Below are 20,673 nucleotides of genomic sequence, written 5' to 3' on the forward strand. Positions count from 1 at the left end.
ACTGTGGCGAGAAGATGGCGAAGAGGCGGGGTGGTTTCGGAGGGTAGTTTACGTACCCGGGGGATTGCGACAATTTGTACTTTAGCATTTGAACGCAGGGTTACAAAAGAAATAAGGGTCGTAGTGTGGAGTGGGGCTGGCGGAGAGTGAGGTGAATGTGCCGTTTTGAAACCAAAGAACGGTAAACGCTCTCTCTCTCCCGAAACGAGACTCTCCCGCGGGCCCGGCGGCCGCCGCTGGACGGTCCGGAGAGAACATGGCGGCGCCCGGAATCCGGGGCTGCAGCCTCTCGGGCCTGCTCCCGGCTCAGACCCCGCTGGAGTACGCTCTACTCGACGCCGTCACCCAGGAGGAGAAGGACAGCCTGGTCTACCAGTATCTGCAGAAGGTGGACGGCTGGGAGCAGGACTTGTTAGTGCCCGAGTTTCCGGAAGGTGAGGGGCTGGCTTCGGGGTGGGCAGCGCTCGCGGGACCTCCCCTTCCTCAGGGCCGGCGCCCTCCCCCGAAGCGCCGGGCGAGCCGGGGTGGTGCCGCCACCCCAGGGCTAGGCGCTTCGGCCGGCCTGGGCCTCGGCTCGCGGGCTCTGCAATTCCCAGGTGTCTTGCCCGGTGTCCCGAAGCGGCGGCAGACGGCGGGCGTCTTGAGGGCGGGGACCTGCACCCTGGTCTCTGTATCCCGAGTACCGTCGAGTCTTATGCTAATTAAGTAGACAGTCCGTGAACGTTTACCGGTTGGCAGTGATTGAAAGGTCCATACCACCCTGCCCTTTCAGTCTGGATGCCCTGCATCGTCGTCGTCGTCATCCTCCTGCGTCGTCCTAGCTAACATTTATTGATCATTTCTTATGTGCCACACGCACTTCTAAACACTTCAGGCGTATTCTCTTATTTAATCCTCCCTGCAACCCGTTGAGGGGCTCTTACTAGTCCTGTTTTACATTTGAGGAAACTGAGGCACGGGGAGCTTAAGGAATTTGCCCAGGGCCTCACAACCATCTATTAGAGTCGGATTTTACAGACCCCAGACTGGCCAGTCTCTTAGCTGTGCCACACTTCTCCGTTCTAAAGCCCCGAAACTTGTAATTTTTAAATCAGAATCAATTATGGCCCCTCTCCGAGATTTGAATGCTGGCTTTGTGAGTGTTTGGATCATGAGGGAACTGATATTCCCAGCAGTGCTATTTATGAAGCACATGTTGCCCTGATAAATGAAACGGTACTTTGCCTTCTTTGGTTGGGACTGGCATTGTTTTGCCTGGTGGCATTGGCCTGTCTCCTGCCATGACACTGAAACCACATGTATAGTTAATTGGTTGGATGTGGCAGCATTCAGTATTTCATGGGAGGTGTATCGGAACCCTGCCTCTGACAACAGTCTTGTGACTTTCCCAGCCTTTTGCTCCCTCCTTGAAAAGTGCTTATTTGTTCTGTTATTGATCCTATACTGGACTTGAAATATTGTGAAATTCTTAACAAAAGAATTGGATGTATGAATGCTTATCCCATCAAAGAAACTTTAAAAGATTATATACATATGTGCATATTTTTTAAAACTTTGTAAGTAGTTATGTATTATAGTACACTGTTATAAACCAGCAGGCCACCAGCCAGGATTTGGGCCAGTGTTTTTATTTTCTAGTCTTGTTTATATTTACGATGAATTTATTTTTTTACTATGAGATTTGATCTCTGTGACTCGTAAATAATATAATAAAATATTCAGGCTTCATATTTGACATAGTCACATTTCCTGCTGGACCTGATTATTGAGGACAGAATACTACAAATGAGTTTTTTCTTGGTTTCTTTAACAGTAAACTGTAATCAAGAAGTCATAAACATAACTGTGTCTCAAAAACGGTAGGCTTTGTTCATTTCTTAAACACATGTTTATGGGAAGCAGTGTGGTATAATGGATGGATTCAGACAGACCTGGGATTAAATCCCAGTTATACCATTTGTTAACTACATGATTTTGAGCAAGTCGCTTGACTTCTCCAAGCCTTACTTTTCTCACTCATAAAATGGAGCCAGTGTTTACCTTTCAGGTTTATTATGTGGATTGGAAGTAATATATGTAAAGTTCTTAGTTCGTAGGAGAGCCTGGTAAATGTTAGCAGCTTTTTAAAATTATATTCATTGTAATGATTGTTATAAAATTTATTATTACTATTATTAAGCCTGATAAGCACCGAGCACGATAACTGTCATGTAATAATACTTTCCCTACCCCCTATCTAAGTCACTCTTGACTATTTACAGAAAAAAATTTAAAAGATTCATAAGTATTTTGCAATTAGGATATGAAGTATACACTAACTACTTTGAAGTTTTGTGTAATTACTTGATCTGGTATACAATTAACACTTTATTAAAATGGATAATTAAGAGTTCACTATACCCTAAAACCTCATTAGGTTGGACTGATTGGCAGAAATACTAGTTTGATTTGCAGATTTTTTCTTTTTTTTTTTAGAATTTTATTATAATCGAGTAACTCCAGTTACTGCTATTAGTCGTTAGATGTTATTCACTTGTTCCACCCAACTTTGGCTGTCAGTTTCTGTAAAATATTTCCAAATAACCTGCTTCAAGGTATAATTAATAGTTTTAGTAGCTGCATTTATTTACTTATAAACAACAAACTCATTTTCTTTGTTTTCTTAATTGGTTAAATAGAGATGCAGTACTTTTAATATTAGTTTAACAAAATTTTTCTCCATAGTGCATAGTTAAAATTGTAAATCATAGTTAAGTAATTATAAACTCCGATTTACAAAAGTACAGATTAATGAGATTCTATTTTTCTTTTTTTTGGAGGGAAGGGAACATACTCTTCGTCAGTATTAATGTTGCTTCCGTGAAATCTATAATAATAACAGTATATTTTGCTTAACTTTGCATTTAAAATATTTTGTATTTAAGGTCTCATTCAAATCTAGAGCATTTCAGCTCTTTCTCTTATGAAATTGGCCTAGGCATTTTGTATGTTTATCTTTATATTTTACCACCTTACTCCTTTTTGGTATTTAGTCATGTCTTGCTATTCTTAAGGTTGACCTTCATTCTCAAATAGCGCATTTGTACCTGATTGTGTCCTATTAATATTTGATGTTTCCTCTTGTTTTTACCTGAATGTGTTGATTTTACTTCCTTTCACACACAGACTATTATACTATTTTAGAAAGAATTTAGTAGCTTTTTCTTGCTGTATTTGCAGACTGCCTCATAATAGCACCTTTCCCATCCTCTTTCCCCTACCCACCCCTCACCTCCCCATCCCCTCCTTAGAAATCACAATGGTTCACATTTTAATGGAAAGTTTGAGATCAATTATCTTTGTCTTTTCCTTTAATCATAATAATTTATTTTGTGTAAATTTCAGGATTAGAATGGTTGAACACAGAAGAACCTATTTCTGTCTACAAGGATCTGTCTGGAAAAGTGGTCGTCCTTGATTTCTTCACCTACTGCTGCATAAACTGTATTCACCTGTTGCCTGATCTTCATGCATTAGAGCACACATACTCGGATAAAGGTATCTGCCCTTGCATTGGTTACTAACAGACTGTCCTGGCATAGGCACTGGAAGAGTAGCTGACTCATTTGCTCATAGGAGAATGACCATTTGGCACAACTTAATGATTCTAAAAGTAATTTCTAATCTATGAATTAAGGACTCCATGTACCTTTTCATGGAGAGTTAAGCTTAGTGATACTGGTTTGCCTTCCTAAAGAACTAGCATCTAGTATATGGTTTTTCCTCTAAGGATAAGGACATAATTTACTTTTTTCATGATCAAGTATTTTTAAAAGGTCATTTTGTGTATATAGACTTACCTAAATTTAGGTAAGTATATAGACTTACCTAAAAATGAAATGTGTGGCTCTAATTTTATACTCCTCTCAATGTGATATAAATGTTTAAAATTCTTATTAGGAAATGTGATTAGGTTTCCTTTAATTGCAAATGACATGAACTACAGTGGAAGGCAAAGTATTACAACAGATACTTTTTCTTTGACCCTGCTTTATTAAAAAGTGATTTATAAAGGTTAGTGTTTTCCGAAGCACGCTAGGAAATCCTTTGCGGCATTACAGATTCTGAAGATGTAAGAGATTATGCTTAGCATTTGCTTTAGAAGTTTGAATTTTTTTCAGATCTTTTTTTCTTTTTTCTAAATAGAGCATGGGTGTAAATGAAACTAATTAAAGGTTCCGTTTAATGAAGTTTAAATTAATTGAAGCTCTACTCTTGGAGTGAATGAAAAGGAGAGAGGGTCACTGATCATGTGCGAGTCAAGCTGAGAATAGAGCATACGTGTATAGTCATGTGTTGCTTACCTACAGGGATACGTTCTGAGAAATGCATCATTAAGTGGTTTCATCGTTGTGTGAACATCATAGAGTGTAGTTACACAAACCTAGATGGCACAGCCTACTACACACCTAGGCTATATGGTACTAATCTTATGGGACTGCTTTCATATATGCGGTCCGTTGTTGACTGAAACATCACTACATGTGCATGACTGTATAAAAATGAAGGATATCTTGACACTTAGTATAAAAAAGGAGTGATAGGTGAAATCTTTTGTGCAAGCAAAACTTTAGATGCTTTTAAATTGTAATAGATTGTATCTTGAAATTGCCAATGAGATTTGTCAAGAACTCAAATATTCCCAGTAGCTAAATCATTTGTATTGATTTAAGAAATATGAGTATCTCATTATCTTCTAGGTTTTGGATGGCTGTGTGTCTTGTTCAAGCCCATGTAAATAAATACATTGATTGAACACGTATTATGTGCAGGATACTCTGCTGACTGCTGAGGGATTTTGTAACAAAGTTGAATAAAAAGCGTTATGGAACCAGAGGAAAGGAATAACTTGCTTTGCCTAGAAGCACTGGAAAAGATTTCTCAAAGAAGGAGACAATTAAGCTGGATTTGAAAAATGAGCAGGAGGGCAGCTGAAAGTGAAAATAGGGCCAGGGGGCCCACTTCTGGCTGAGGAAGCAACAGGTCAACAAACAGGAAAGAGGAGGTTTCTGGAGTGGTAAATAGGTTACTCTGAGGAGACTAGGAGCTCCTGGGAAAAGTGAAAGGAGAGGAAGGTAGGTTAGGTTCTGACCACGTTATGAAGGGCTTTGTAGAACATTCTGAATAATTTAGACCTTTTCTTCTGTTGACGATACAGAGATGTTTAGGGTTGTTTTTGCTTTGTTTGTTTAATAGAAGGATGACATAATGTGCATTTTAGAAAGGCACTATAGACTGGGTTAAGAATCCCAAAGTTAACTGTTTCCATACCTAAAATCACCCCTAAAAGATTGTATTTGGTTAACTTAATTGGTTAACCCCATACCTGAAGCAAATTCAGTGACTTCTTAGAATGGATCCTTATGATCTGTTTACTAGTTGACTGGAAACATTTTTATAGCGTGTTGTGACAAAAAATAAAGACTATTTTTGGATACAAATACAATTCTGAAAAATAAAATACTTTGTAAGCGGTCTTAAGATGGTAACTTCAAAGAAACATTACTTCAGTAATATGCTACTATATGAAAATACTAGTAACTTAGAAATAAAAGTTTTTTATATTGCTCAGAAAATAAGTTCAATTCATATTCACAAAAGGCATAATCAGAGATTTTCACAAGAAAGTTCAATAAGCTGTCACTGAGTGAATTTGCTTTCTTGCAGCTAAGTGTCTTGTCTCATTATTATCTGATATGTTTCTCAACATATTTGCAGCAATGCTATTTATATTCTTGAAGCGACATTCAGCAGCCTGTTTTAAATTCCATGTAGTATTCAGTTCATTTTATCATAAGACAGAAATGCTCAGCTGAGTGAGGAAGTACTTAATTCAGAAACACTCTCACAGAGGCCCATTTTAATACCTAGTCTCCTTCCTCTGTAAAACACCTTTTAAAATCAGCTTTTGGTGACCAGTATCACTTTTACAATAGCATAAGAGAAATTATAACACACCAGAGAGTCAAAAGCAAAAAGTAAAAAGATACTTAATAGTAATGAATGGTTCTGATCTTCAAACATTTAAGAATGTAGTTATCCCATAAGGTTGTTATTAATTCATAATAATTTAGCATATGTTTATATTAAACTGACAGGTACCTTGGTGGGTTTTTTCCCTTTTCTGCTGGAGGGTTTCTAAATTTTTTTGCCTCTTTATGCTGAATACATTAATGGTATATTATTATATAATACCCAAATTTAGCACAATGGCTGTTATCTAAGGAAAAACATTCTTGTTTTAATAGAAAACATCTAGTAGGAAAACTTTGCGTATTCTAAAATGTGGTTGCTAGGTGTATGTTAATGTGTAAATAAATCAGACTTAAAAACCTAAGTGCCATAATACTGCTGAGTAAATGTTGGTATTCTCTACGTAGTATATGTTATTTTTCTGTCTTGTACTTTATTAAAAATTAGAGGAATGTGCTTCTAATTTCATAGTGAAACCTTTAAATGAGTCAGTATGTAATTTCACTCTGTGTCAGGGTTCCCAACACCACCCTCAGGTTCAGTTATTCTTTCAGAGGACTCACAGGATTCAACATGCAGTTGTTTGTACTCATGGCTGTAATTTATTACAGCAAAAGGATACAAAGCAGAATCAGCAAAGGGAAAAGTCGCATGGAGCTGAGTCTAGGGGAGACCAGGCATGAGCTTCCAGAGTTGCTCTCACTGGAGTCACAAAAGACGGGCTGAATTCCTCCAGCAAGGAGTTGTAACAACACATTTGAGATGTTGCCAACCAGGGAAGCTCGTTAGAGATGCAGTCCCCAAGGTTTTTAGTGGGGGCTGGCCACATAGGCAGCTTCTGCCCGGTGTTGTGTACCAAAATTTCTGACTCCCAGAAGGAAAGCAGGTGTTCAGCATAGACCATATTATTTGTACAAACAGTTTAGGCACAGTGAGCCACTGCTGCCAGTTCTGGGAATGGCGGCAACTCTCCTGAAATCCAGGCAAGCGCCAGCCTTGGAAGCAGGCCTTTGATAGGCTAGCAGTCAGGCCTACTGTGTTAACCCTTTATGCACACACTTTATATTTTGTTTTTCGGTAGTCCACATTTTTATTATTCTGTGTTCTTAAATAGATAAAATATTGGCCAATTTATGGTAACTGTCAGGGTGTTTAATGTGGACATGGTAATGTTGATTTTTGAAATTTAAAAAAAATTTTCAAATTTGCTTCTGATCTCTGCTTCAATTTGGTGTTCAATGATTTTGATCCTTTCGTTTCACATTTCCATTGCTCTCAGTAGAAAACCTAAAATCCTACGTCGTCTTCTCCGTACCCTTCTCCACTTCCTTCAAGGTGTTCTAGCCTCCCTGGCCTGCCTTCGGGGTTCCTCAATATTGTTCCCCTTGCTTTAAGGCAAGAGTTCCTTCTGCCTGAAATGATCTTCTCATCCTTTCTTGCCTAATAAAGTCATGCTTGTCTTTTAGATCTCAAAATGTCTCAGTTTACAGTTTTTGTACATCTGAAACTCCTCAGATATTTTCAGTCTTTGCATTTACTAGGTTATTATAGTGCCTGTGATTAAGCTATACTTTCTACTATATACTATATTATACATATAAAAATAGTATATGTTACTATATACAATTGTAATCTAGTACAGTTGAATCTATATATTTATACCTCTGAAAAAAAGACCTTTGAAGCTTTTAAAATGATTTTTAAAAGTTATTATTTTATTACTACTATTTTAGAAGTAGTTTTTATGTGGTTTCTTCTTCCCTCGTTCCCTACTTCTTCCTCGCTCTCTTCTCCTCCTTCCTTCTCCCTCTCTCTTGCTTTTCTTCCTTCCATTTTTTATTTTAAATGGAGTAGTTTGGATCCTTATGTTGGCAAAAGATTCATAAAGGGGAGAATCTTGTACACTCTTTTTGTTATGTACAATTAACAGAAAAAGCAAAATATTTTAAGAAAAATCTATATACTTAAAGGTTCTTCACACTGAGAAAATAGGAGGCATTGTTATTTGGGAATTGTCTTTGTGTGTAGGTCAATATAGATATTCTGTTTAGGCAATATGATATGGTTTATATATTGTACAAATATATAAGTTTCCTTGGTGTTTATGTCCTGTCTAGTCATTCATTTATTTCCTACTATGTACTAGGTACTGTGCTGGTGAATAATAAAATATGCATGGTCCCTCAATAATAGGGATTACAGTTTAACAGGAGGAAAACTTATAATCAAATAATCACACAAATATTTTTATAATTTCTGACTAGTGCTAAGAAGGAAAATTACAGGGTACTGTGTGCTATGAAAACAAATAATGGGGTTTACTCTATCTGGAGGAATTAAAGAAAGCTTTCCTAAGAGTAAAAATTGAGCTTGAGATCTAAAAGACAAGTATGGCTTTACTAGGTGAGAAAGGGTGAGACTATTCCGGGTCAAGGGAACACTATGTGTCAAGGCCTTAAAGCAAGAGGAATGATATCGTTGAGGAACTGAGGGAAGGCCAGGTTGCTACAACACCGTGAAGGAGGTGAAGAAGGGTGTGGAGAAGATACTGTAGAGATGAGATTTGGTTTTTATACAAAGAACAATGAAAAGCCAAGGAAGGGTTTTCTGCAAGAGGGTCACATGATCAGATTTGTGTTTTTTAAAAGATAAGTCCAACTCCAGGGTGGTAACTAATTAGTAGACAAGAAGGATGTAAGAGATCTGGGACAAGGCTATTACTGTGTTCCCTGTGAAACATAATAATAATAGCTTGAAACTAGTTATAGATGGTAAGATCAACAGGACTTGGTCATGGATTAAATATGGGTGATGAGAGAAGGCTGGTTGATTGTTACAGAGATGTCCTAGGTAGGTTTCTGGCTTGTATGATTGGACAGATGATAGTGCCATTCACTCACAGGAAACAGTGTAGAAAGAACAAGTTTGGAGGAGAAAGTCATGAGTTTAGTTTGAAGTATCTTTGAGACTTTCACTTCATTCTCCATATGACTTCCATTGCTCTTAAGGATAAAGATTTAAATCCTTAATGTGACTTACAAAGCTGACCCTATCAGTCTGTTTGTTCTCCTTTTGTCCCGTGCCCCCCTTTGTTCTCTGAGCTTAGTCACTTACCTTCTTCAGTCTCTCTATCTTTCATGCACCCCCTTTTGCATGCATTGTTTTCTCTCCTTGGAATCTCCTTCATTGCTCTCTTCACCTAATTAATACCTTCTCATCATTCAGATCTCACCTCATTTATCACTTCTTCAAAGAAGTGTGGGAGTATATTGATCAGAAGGAAAATAAATATTTCTTGATGTAATATAATATGATATATGTAGTATGTGTGTATAAATAACAGATATATAAAATATATATGGACTTGACTCATGGATTCTTATTTAATTCATTGGGTTATAAATCATCACTGTTATTTATTTTGATGTTTGTATTGTCCCTGTTTGACTAGAGGGATCCCCTTCAGGCTATCACCTGTGTCCTATTTACATGTCCTTTTCATTCTTTGAGCACTTCCTTACTTGTCACAACAAAATAGTTCCAGGTTCATCTTGTACTTTCCCAGCCCCATCCCGGAACTGGCCATTTCTCCAAGGAGCTCCTATTCCTTTGAGTATTGAGTGTTGGGAATGGTTTTGAGAAACCAAGATCTGGGCACTAGATGTGCTCGTTGCTTCGGGATGTCTTTGCTTCTAGTCCCTCTCAAGTAATTCAGAAATTACTTAGACTAATCCCTCCCACCCCTGCCCTCCCATGAAGTTATGTTATTCACTTGAAGTTTAGCTGGATTCATTTTTTTTTTGTGAGGAAGATCAGCCCTGTGCTAGCATCTGCCAATCCTCCTCTTTTTGCTGAGGAAAACTGGCCCTGGGCTAACATCCATGCCCATCTTCCTCCACCTTATATGGGATGCTGCCACAGCATGGCTTGACAAGCGGTGCGTCGGTGTGCGCCCAGGATCCGCACCGGCGCACCCCGGGCAGCTGCAGCGCAGCACGCGCACTTAACTGCTTGCGCCACCAGGCCGGTCCCTAGATTCATTTTTGTTTTTATTTTTAGCCTTCCCGCCATTTTTGTTGATTTTCTTTGTTTTTGAGTATGTAAAATTTTGATGTGGTACTGAAAGTCAGAACTATACAGAAAGTATGGTTCCATCCATCCATCTCTTCCACCTGTTCCTACCTTCCCATTCAGTCTATTTTATTTCATCTTCTTTTTTTTTTTTCCTCCCACAAAAAAGGTGATATACTGGGGATGGCCCGGTGGCGTAGTGGTTAAGTTCGCGCACTCCACTTCGGCGGCCTGGGGTTCACAGGTTCAGATCCCCGGCGCAGACCAACACACCGCTTGTCAAGCCATGCTGTGTCGGCGTCCCATATAAAGTAGAGGAAAATGGACACGGATGTTAGCCCAGGGCCAGTCTTCCTCAGTAAAAAAAAAAAAAAAAAAAAAGAGGATTGGCAACAGATGTTAGCTCAGGACTAATCTTCCTCACAAAAAAAAAAAGGTGATATACTATAGACATTTTTGTGCACTTGGCTTTTTTCATGTAACAAATTTATCCTGGCAGTTACTCCATATCAGTTCATAGAGAACTCCCTGATTATTTTTAATAGGTGCATAAAGGTACTCCATTGTTTGTATTTTTGTGTGTGTGTACCATAATTTATTGAACCACTCTCCTATTTCATGTGTTGGCCTTTCAGTTGTTTCCAGTATTTAGCAGTTACAATCAATAATCTCGAGGATATATTTTTGTACTGTTGTATATCTTAAAGGTAAATTCCCAGAAGCGGGACTGCTCGGTCAAAGTTACATGCATATATAGTTCTGTTAGATGTTGCCAAATTCCACACCGGGGGGGTTGTACCAGTTTGCGTTCCTACTAGCAGTGTGTGTGTGCCTCTTTCCCCACTGTTTTTCCAGTAAAATGTGTTGACATAATTTTTAATTTTTACTCATCTAATAGGTGAGAAATGGTATCTTGCTGTAGTAATAAATTGCATTTTAGAGTGAGGTTGAAAGTCTTTTCATATATTTATGGCTGTGTATTATAAGTGAGGTTTTGTCTACCATTATATCGTCCAAATGATTGTTGTATAGATATGTAAAGGCTATTGATTTCCATGTGTTAATGTTATATTCTGCTACTTCTCGACTCTCTTATTATTTGGTTTAGTTTTATAATTGATTTTCTGGGGTTTCCTATCAAACTATCATTATCTACAAAGAAATTTTCCAATTCTTATGTCTGTGATTGATTTCTCTAGTGTAATTTTGGTGGCAAATACCCCCCTCCCAATTCATTGTTCAATAGTAGTGGAGACAGTAGGTATCTTTGCCTTCTTCCTTATCTTATTGGAAATTATTCTAGTTTTTCTCCATTAAGTAAGATGCTGGTTTTAGGACTCAGCTGTATTTATTTAATCCATTAACAAAGTATCAAGAGACAAAATTTACTGTAAGTAAATTATAGCTCAGTAAACCTGATGTTAAAAACGAGAATCTCTCTCTGCTACTTCCCAGTGTGGAGAATGATAGCCACCTGATTTTGAATCTCCCACTTGTCCTCCCTTTCCCCCCAAACATAAAAACAAGGAGAGTAAATAAAACCACACTTGAGGGCCGGCCCGGTGGCTTAGCGGTTAAGTGCGTGCGCTCCGCTGCTGGTGGCCTGGGTTCGGATCCCGGGCGCGCACCGACGTACTGCTTCTCCAGCCATGCTGAGGCCGTGTCCCACATACAGCAACTAGAAGGATGTGCAACTATGACATACAACTATCTACTGGGGCTTTGGGGAAAAAATAAATAAATAAATAAAATTATAAAAAAAAAAAAACCACACTCGATCCTGCATTCAGCAATACTAGGAGACAGCGAACATCATGGCCTTCAGATTACCTGTAAGTTGAGAAATAAACTGAATTCCATTAAAGGTCCTGCTGCTGCATGCCCGCAGGTGCTGAGAAGAGGGACAGGGGAGGTGTAAAAGACTCGTGAAAAAAAAGTAGAGTGGTTCAGAGGACTTGCAAAGCAAGTCCTACTCTGCAGAGTAATCTCCTTACCTGCAGAAAGAGAAACTCCAACATTAAGTGTAAAATACTGAACGCAGGTTTGGATATACTAGAGCACAGCGCCAGCTCGTGAAGGAGTGCTGGACTAGACACGGAAGCCTCAGATAAGCACTGCTTCTGGGAAGGAATCAGATATATAGAGGTGTGGTCTCCAGATGTATAGAGGTGTGGTAGAGATAGTCTACTGAAAGGAAAGAGGAAAATAGGAGGGAAAAGTTATGGATACTGCAAAAACAAAAGAAAAAATACACATCAACCCGTCCTTCCAACAATGCTATCTAAAAATGAAACTGCACAGAAAAAGGGAACTGTCGGAAGAGGGCACTCCCAAACTAAAAGCTCTGTCCACAAAACGAAAAGGAATATTAAAAAGCAGATCACATCCATATAAAAGTGTAAAAAGTGTTCAAAGTTGAAATGCTGATGAAAATTCTCAATCACAAAATTGGCAAAAACTGCGAACAGTTCACCATATTGAATTACGTATTCTCAAACAGCGTTTAGGAGTAGTGGAAATCAGCTTGAATCAGAAATTCAAAAACTAAGAACAGAATTGGACCCAAAAAAAGGAAGAAATGAGTGTTGATTAAACTCAGAAAAGATGTAGAAGAAAAAGGTCAGAATTCTATTAGCAATGAAAACTGAATTACAAGGTACCCAAGGGAAAATAAATTCATATAAAAATGTAATAAGGGGCATTGAAATAAAGCAGGGAGAGAAAACCAAACTTTGAAAATGAGCTGAAGAAAGAAGTAAAAAGAGAGAAAATGACTGAATTGAAAGACAAACAGAAGTCCAATATAAGACTACTTGGAGACTCTGAAGAAGAAAGTCAAAACAACTGATCAGAACTAATATCTAAAATTAGAATCCAAGAAAACATTCCAGAAATAAAAGAAACCTCGCATCTACATATTACAGGGCCTACCAGATACCAGGGAAAACTGACCCAGAAAAGCCCAGGAAGTATCCTAGTAAAACTATTACACTTTAAAGATGTTTAAAGAAAAATCCTTAGGTCCTCCAGGAAAAAAAGATGGCTTTCAGAGGCATGTAAGTTAGACTGGACAGACTTTTCAGAAATCACATACAAAGCAAGGCAACGGTAGAGCAGCATTTTCAAGAATCTGAAATAGAGAGAGTACAAACCAAGGATATTGCATCCAACCAGCTGTCTGTCAAGAATCAGTCAGGGTTATAGAAAAACAGTTTTGAATGTCCAAGAACTCAGATAATGCTGTGCACATGTGAATCTACTTTCTGGCAAATCTGCTTGAGGGAGAGCTGCTTCTAACCAGGGGTGACTAAGGAAACTGCCAAATGCATGGATGAAGATTTCATACATGTATTTGTAGAGCTGAGACCAAAACGAAGACGTGGAGTTTTGGTATATAAGTCAGGGTTTGATTAGAGAAGCAGAACTACTAGGAGTAATGAGAAATAATAAAGGATTTATGATAGGCACTTGACCTTATGTAGTTGTGGGAGCTGGTTAACCAGTCTCTGTGTGACCGTTGCTTCTATGTCTAGTACCTCTATTTGGAGTCAGTAGGTCAGGCAATTGAAAAGGAAAGATGGATATGAAGTAGGGGAGAGTAGGGGCAAACTACAACCTACAAGCGTGAACTGGATCCCACGTAAGCTTTCAGCTTAATGAGGTGACCAGCAGAGTAAGTTGGTACCCTTCGTCTTGGAGCTAACCACTTGCCTGGCCCAGGAGTTGAAGAAGTTGAGGGAGGAGATCCAGCAGGAGCTGGTGCAGGTGTGGGGCCCAGTTGCTACCCCACAACCAGCAAGGTGAGCCAGCAGATAAGCTACAAAGTGTGTGAACTGTGCAATTGCACCTGGTACCCTGCACCAATCTTCCAAGCAAAAGAGTATGGCTGCTGCTTCCTTTACACCTTCCACTTCTCTCACAAAGTATCTGTTGTGGTCCAGGATACCCCAGCACTAGGCAGGAAATAGAATACTGGAAATCAATTCCAACTTAGCTAAATCGACAAAATACAAATCCCTCACCCATGGGTAGAAGAATAATACAAAATCATATATTCTGACAAAAGTAGAAAGAAAGTAAAGAAGGATAGAAAGAAAAGAGAGAGAGAAAGGGGAAATAGAAGACTATTGATTATTGTATAGTTAATATGTGGGAGTTAAAGGATCCCATTTAAGAATGATAGACCAGATAGTAAAAGGTTATGAAAATTGGGGATTAATACTTTTATAATAGTATAAAAAGTATTAACAAGGATTACCAATGGAAGAAAAATACAAACCTTTCTAAAACGCAAAGGAAATTTTTAAAAAAGGAAAAGGGACACACCAAATAGAGAAACAGGGTCAGTGTAATATACACAGTAATTATAATGTAGGATAATATGAAAGAATTGAGATCAGACATACCAGTTGTATCAATAAATATGAATAAGGTTAATTCTTCTGTTGAAAGAAAATATCAATCAATTCCTATTCTTTTTATTAGGAATGGATGTTGAATTTTGTTTTTCTGTTTTGTACCTCATTAATTCCTGGTTTTATCTTTATTATTTCCTTCCTTTTGCTTTCTTATGATATATTTTGTTCTTTTCCTAGATTTTTTTTTAGTGGGAATTTATTCATCTATTTTATAAATGTTTGAGGCTATGAATTGAAGGCTATGAATTTTCTTCTGTCAGTACATTGAATATATCCAAAAATTGTGATCTGTAGTATTTTTATTATTATTTTTTAGAAGTTCTGTAATTTTGACATTTGTTTCACTTTTCACTCAAGTTAATAGAGGGTTTTAAAATTTCTAAATGGAAAGGTGTGAGATAATGGAATATATATGTATTAATCTCTGCCCTGGGTTCCTGGCACAGAACTCCTAAAACCCTTGTAATTTCCTAAGTGATAAGAGCACTAGGAGTGTCTTTTGTTCTAATATTTGGTCTTTGACCCTAATTCCTAACAGAGTTCCAGAATCCCTTGGAATTTCCAGTATCTTTTGTTCTGAGTTGACCTTTGGTGGGCTCTCAGATGGGGGCTGGTCACCAGAAAGACCAAGCCATGATTAGAAGCTTGGAATTTTCAGCCCCATTCCCATTCTCCAGAGTGGAGAGAGGGGCTGGAAATGCAGTTAATAAGTGGCCCTCCCTATATGATAAAGACTTAATAAAAATCCCAGAGCTATGAAATTCTGAGAGCTTCTGAGTTGGTGAACATGTAGAGGAGGTGCTGGGAGAAAGGCAGACTTAGAACATAGAAGCTCCACGCCCCTTCTTCCCACACACCTTGCAGGATGTATCTCCTCCATGTTTATAATAAACTGGTAAACCTGTGTTTCCCTGAGTTCTGTGAGCAATTATAGCAGGTAATTGAATCCAAGGGAGGGGTCATGGGAACCTCCGATTTATAACCAAGTACTTGCGATTAGCATGTGAAGTGGCAGGGCAGTCTCGTGGGACTGAGCCCTTAACTTGTGGAGTCTGCGCTAACTCTGGTTAGTGTCAGAATTGAATTGAATTGTCAGACGCCCAGCTGGTGTCATAGACAGTTGGTTAGTGTGGAGAAAAACCCACATATCTGGTGTCAGAAGTGTTGTGTGTGGTAGTAGTGTGAGTAAAGGAGAAACACAGGAATAGTGTGAGTTTTTCCTGAACAAAAGACTTTTGTTTTTTGTTATTAATATCTAGTTGTATTGTGGTCAGAGTGTAATCTTTATAATGCTTTCTTTGATCCATATTTATAAATGTTCCATGTACACTTGAGAGGAAGGCGTATTCTTTATTATCAGAATATAGTTTTATCTGTATCAATAAGATCAACCTCATTTTATGTTAATTAGGCTTTCTATACCTTATTTTTGTCTACTTGATCTGGTTCACACTGAGAGTGGTGTTTCTGCTTTATTAAGTTGCTTCCTTTATTAGTTGGTACATGGATATTCATAATATTTGTTGGGAATATTTTTTGCATTAAAACATTTCTTCCTTTGTCACGTTTAATGCTTTGGGGCTTGAAATCTACCTTGTCACCAGGATGACAACCCTGGAATAGTATTGCTTTCAATTGCCTGGTGCACCTTTGCCCATCCCTTTATTTTTACCTTCTTTGATTCACTTTGTTTTAGATGTCTCTCTAATATATAGAATGTATCCATATCTTTTTCTTTTAATAAATGTTAAGCCCATTCACATTTATTTATGATTATTATGTATAATTATTGTGTTATTATGTGTATTAGGTTTTATTTGTTGTTTTTTCTCAACAAGATATGCTTTCTTTGCTGGTGTATTTTAGTAATTTCTTTTGATATTTAGAAAAGGTTGTGTTTTTCTTTTATTGGTTATCTTTGTACTTATAACTTAAAAAATAATAATAGGCAACATTTGTTGGGCTTTTACAGTATACTAGGTACTATGCTAAGTGCCTTATACAGATTATCTCTTTTAATCCTCAAAACTGACCTACGAGGCAGTTACTGTTATTTTCCCCATTTTACAAATAAGAAAACTGATACACAGAGAGGTTAAGTAACTTGCACAAGGTAGCTCAGCAAGTGGTAAAGCCAGGAAAGCCAGGGCTTGAATACAGGGAGTCTGACTCCAGAGCCCATGCTGTTTTTTTGAAGAACTTTATTGTGGCATAATTGACATACAGTAAATTGCACATACTTTAAGTGTACAGTCCTTCCCACTACTCTGCACTGCCCTTCCCGCCGTCCCCAAGCAACCACTGATCACTGTATCTTTTTTCTGTAGCTGCTTTCAAGATGTGTGTGGTTTTTTTGTTTTTATCATCTTTGGTTTTCAGCAGTTTATGATGTGTCTAGTTAGACATGGTTTTCTTTTAATTTATCCTATTTGGGGTGTGCTAACTTTCTTGAATTCTATAAATTTATATTTTTAAATTTTTTAATTTATAAATTTTAATTGGAGGTTTTAGCGTTATTCAGATATTTTTTTCCTGCCCTTATCTCTTTACCCTCTCCTTCTGGGGTTCCAATTACACATATATTAGATCTTTTGAAACTGTCCCAGAGGTTCTGTTCATTTTTATTTTTTCCAGGCTTCTTTCTTTGTATTCTTTAGATTGGATGATTTCTGTTGAGCTATCTTTAGGTTCCTTGACTCTCTTCCCTGTCATCCCGTTTTTGCCATTGAGCTCAGCCAGTGAATTTATTTCAAATATGGTATTTTTCAGTTCTAAAATTTTCATTTAGTTCTATTTTTGTTGCTATTTCTATTTTATAGTTTCTACTTCTCTGTTTATATTTCCTATGTTTTCATTTGTTTCTAGTGTGTTTTTCTTTACCTTATAGAGCATTGTTATCATAGCTGTTTTGTCTGTCCGCTAGTTGAAACATCTGCTTCATTTTGGTGTTAGTATCTGTCAGGTTTTTTCCTTCATAACAGGTCACATTACCTTGTTCTTTCAGTGTCAGGTAAGTTTGGATTGTATCCTGGACATTGGAATGTTACGATATGCAGACTCTGGGTTCTAGTATAGTCCTCTGGAGAATATTGATAGATTTGTTTTAGTAGGCATTCAACCCTTTTAGTTCAACTCTAAGTTCTGTCTCATATTCCATCAGCTCTGTGTCTCCTTCCATCAACCCAGTAGCTCAATTCTCAGTTCTCTAAGCATTTGCTCTACTTTTTGGGGGCTATCTCACACATGTACAGTTTAGGAGTTAAGTGAAGACTTATGGGTGTTCCTACTCAGAAATGAGGAACCACCTTCTCCAGCTCTCTTCCCCTCAGGGTTTCTCCCACTCTCTCCAGTTTCCCTGGTTCCTTGGGCCAGAAAGGTAGTGGAGTTTCAGCTGCCTGTGTTGCTCCAAAACTGAGGCCCATCCTCAGTGCGAAGCCGTGAAAGGGAAAACAAAACAAGATAACACTGGAAACACCCTCATGTGGTTTGCTTTTCCAAATTTTGACCCTGCCCCCCCCAACAGTCTACCAGATTTTGTTTACTTTTCTCAATCCCCAGGTAGGGGTGTGTGTGTGTGTGTGTGTGTGTGTGTGTGTACACGCACTTGTGTGTATCTTATTTTGTAGTTGATAGTGATAGTGGAAGGATGGGCTGTCAGGGAATTACACCTCCCAATTTGTGTGGTTTTATTTCTTCTTCATCATGCTGGTTTGTATAGGTCTTGGGTTTTTTTTTTGTGTGTGTGAGGAAGATTAGCCCTGAGCTAGCATCTGTTGTCAATCCTCCTCTTTTTGTGGAGGAAGATTAGCGCTGGGCTAACATCCATGCCCATCTTCCTGTACTTTATATGAGACGCCGCCACAGCATGGCTTGACAAGCGGTGCATCAGTGCTCGCCCAGGATGCGAACCTGCAAACCCCCTGTCGCCACAGCGGAACGCGCGCACTTAACTGCTGCGCCACCAGGCCGGCCCCAGGTCTGTATAGTTTTTGATAGGTGTGTTGGGAGATTCTAATTTACACAGCCATTATTACCTGTGCTACTTTGGTGGTCAATATTGAGTTTTTTCTCTGAATCTAGCCTAACACTTTTTTTTTTTTTTTAATTTTCTTGGCATACTGTATTGATTAGGTAAAAGAAATATGTTGTTTTTAGTTTTTAGTATTCAGCAGTTCTGCTGTCTACAATAAGGTTTGTTCTGAGAACTACATAATAAGAATTTTAGATAAATCAAAGACCTATATCATGGAAACATCTTGCTTGCATTCATTCTGTTATCTGTAATGTAGTTAGGTCAGGAAAATTTAAGAGGATAGTGAATTTGAAAGGGATTTACACCAGGTGGAGAAAAAAGTTAAAAATTTCAACATCTTCATAAAAAAATAAAGAATGTATTTTTTAAAGCGTTGTCTAGATAAAGACCATAAAGAGTTTTAATCCTAAAATAGCCACGATTTTGATCCTCTGTGTTTTTATGTAGTTTATCAAGATTGTCATGAAATTTGTGTTAATTTTTTATACATGTGTTTAAATGCAGTTGAAGACACTAATTTAGTTCTACCTTTTTTCTTTTTTATCTCTGGACTGTTTATATTTATTAATGACCCCAAACCTGATGTGTGGATGGTGATATTCAAACTGTAATGGTTCATAATGTTTAACATAATTTTTTCCATTTAGATGGCCTTCTGGTTGTTGGTGTTCACTCGGCTAAGTTTCCAAATGAAAAAGTCCTGGATAGCATTAAGAGTGCTGTTCTTCGATACAACATCACCCACCCTGTGGTTAATGATGCAGATGCCAGCCTCTGGCAAGAACTGGAAGTTTCCTGCTGGCCGACTCTCGTCATACTTGGACCCCGTGGAAACATGTTGTTTTCTTTGATTGGAGAGGGACACAAGGATAAATTATTTTTGTATACTTCAATAGCTTTAAAGTATTATAAAGACAGGGGACAGATCAGAGATAATAAAATTGGAATAAAACTCTATAAAGATTCTTTGCCACCTTCACCATTGTTATTTCCTGGCAAAGTAACAGTAGACCATGTTACTAATAGATTGGTGATAGCAGACACTGGACATCATAGAATTTTGGTTGTCTGGAAGAATGGAAAAATTCAGTACAGCATTGGAGGTAAAGTTTGCTTCTAATTATGATGTAAAATGTATTTTACAGTAAAAAAAATAGCTCAAGGAAATATACTAAAATGAAATTTATGACTAAGAACTAATTATAGAAGGGGAATATACGTTGACTTTTAACTTTATCACGAAGTTATTTTGTTACTTCATATATGATGTCTGAGTTAATCTCTTCTCACTCCCTCAAAAAACAAACAAAAATACCTGAAAAGCTCCATTCAGATCAAAAGGAGGAAATCTTTTGTTATAATTTTTAAGTATATTTGTATATCTTGTTTTTTCAAAACATTGCCACACTTATTATATCTTTTATATACATTTTGGATTTCAGGAGTTTTAAATGGAGGTATTATATTTCACTTTCCATCAGAATATACCCATATCTTTTTTAAGACCAGGACAGTACCCTAGGAACTTGAGTCTTAGATTAGAAAATAAATTTGACTTTTGACTTTTCTCTCCTTCTATAAGAACTTAGGCATACTCTGGATCCATTCCCTTGGGGTATAGGAAAAATACAAGTATCGTACAAGCATAGATCATTTTATTCCATATCTCCCTGGTCTTAGATCTAAAAAGGGATCTTATTGACAACTGCATAATTAATAAATTCTGTTAAGTACATTCTTATTAATCCAGGTTGAATTGACATCTGACAACATATTAGAGAAAAGAAAGTCATCTCTGCAGTCCTGCCTTAGTAACACATGCAGCATTCACACGTAAAGTAGGGATATCTGCGTTTGTAATGCACATAAATTAATCATATTCCTAAGCCCTAGTGCTTCTTAGTATGCCAAAGATATTATTCCCTTAGCTCTTGAATTTTTTGTTTGTTATTTTTGTTAGAGTATTTGTGTGTGTGATGTTTTTTAAACCGAGAAACCCACAGAAGCTACCTTTCCCAAATATGTTTCTAGGAATGCTGTTATCTTGTGATAAATTAATAGTTATTTTACAATTTTTTAAAAAGAATTCTGTCGTCAGATACACTCAGGAAATACTGGTTAGATGTAGTTTAACAGATT

General features: G+C 37.6%; 1 protein-coding gene across 1 annotated transcript in view; it reads left to right on the forward strand.

Moving 5' to 3' along the window:
- Positions 1–49: 49 nt before the first annotated feature.
- The window catches only part of NHLRC2 (NHL repeat containing 2), a 58,418-nt gene continuing 37,794 nt past the window's right edge, over positions 50–20,673 (forward strand). Inside the window, exons 1-3 of the mRNA XM_058544042.1 lie at positions 50–434; positions 3,385–3,537; positions 19,182–19,637. Of these exons, the coding sequence (XP_058400025.1) occupies positions 257–434; positions 3,385–3,537; positions 19,182–19,637 (787 nt within the window). The 5' untranslated portion in view covers positions 50–256. The remainder of the gene's footprint in view (positions 435–3,384; positions 3,538–19,181; positions 19,638–20,673) is intronic.

Source organism: Diceros bicornis, chromosome 6 (assembly GCF_020826845.1).
Source record: "Diceros bicornis minor isolate mBicDic1 chromosome 6, mDicBic1.mat.cur, whole genome shotgun sequence".
Lineage (NCBI taxonomy): Eukaryota > Metazoa > Chordata > Mammalia > Perissodactyla > Rhinocerotidae > Diceros > Diceros bicornis.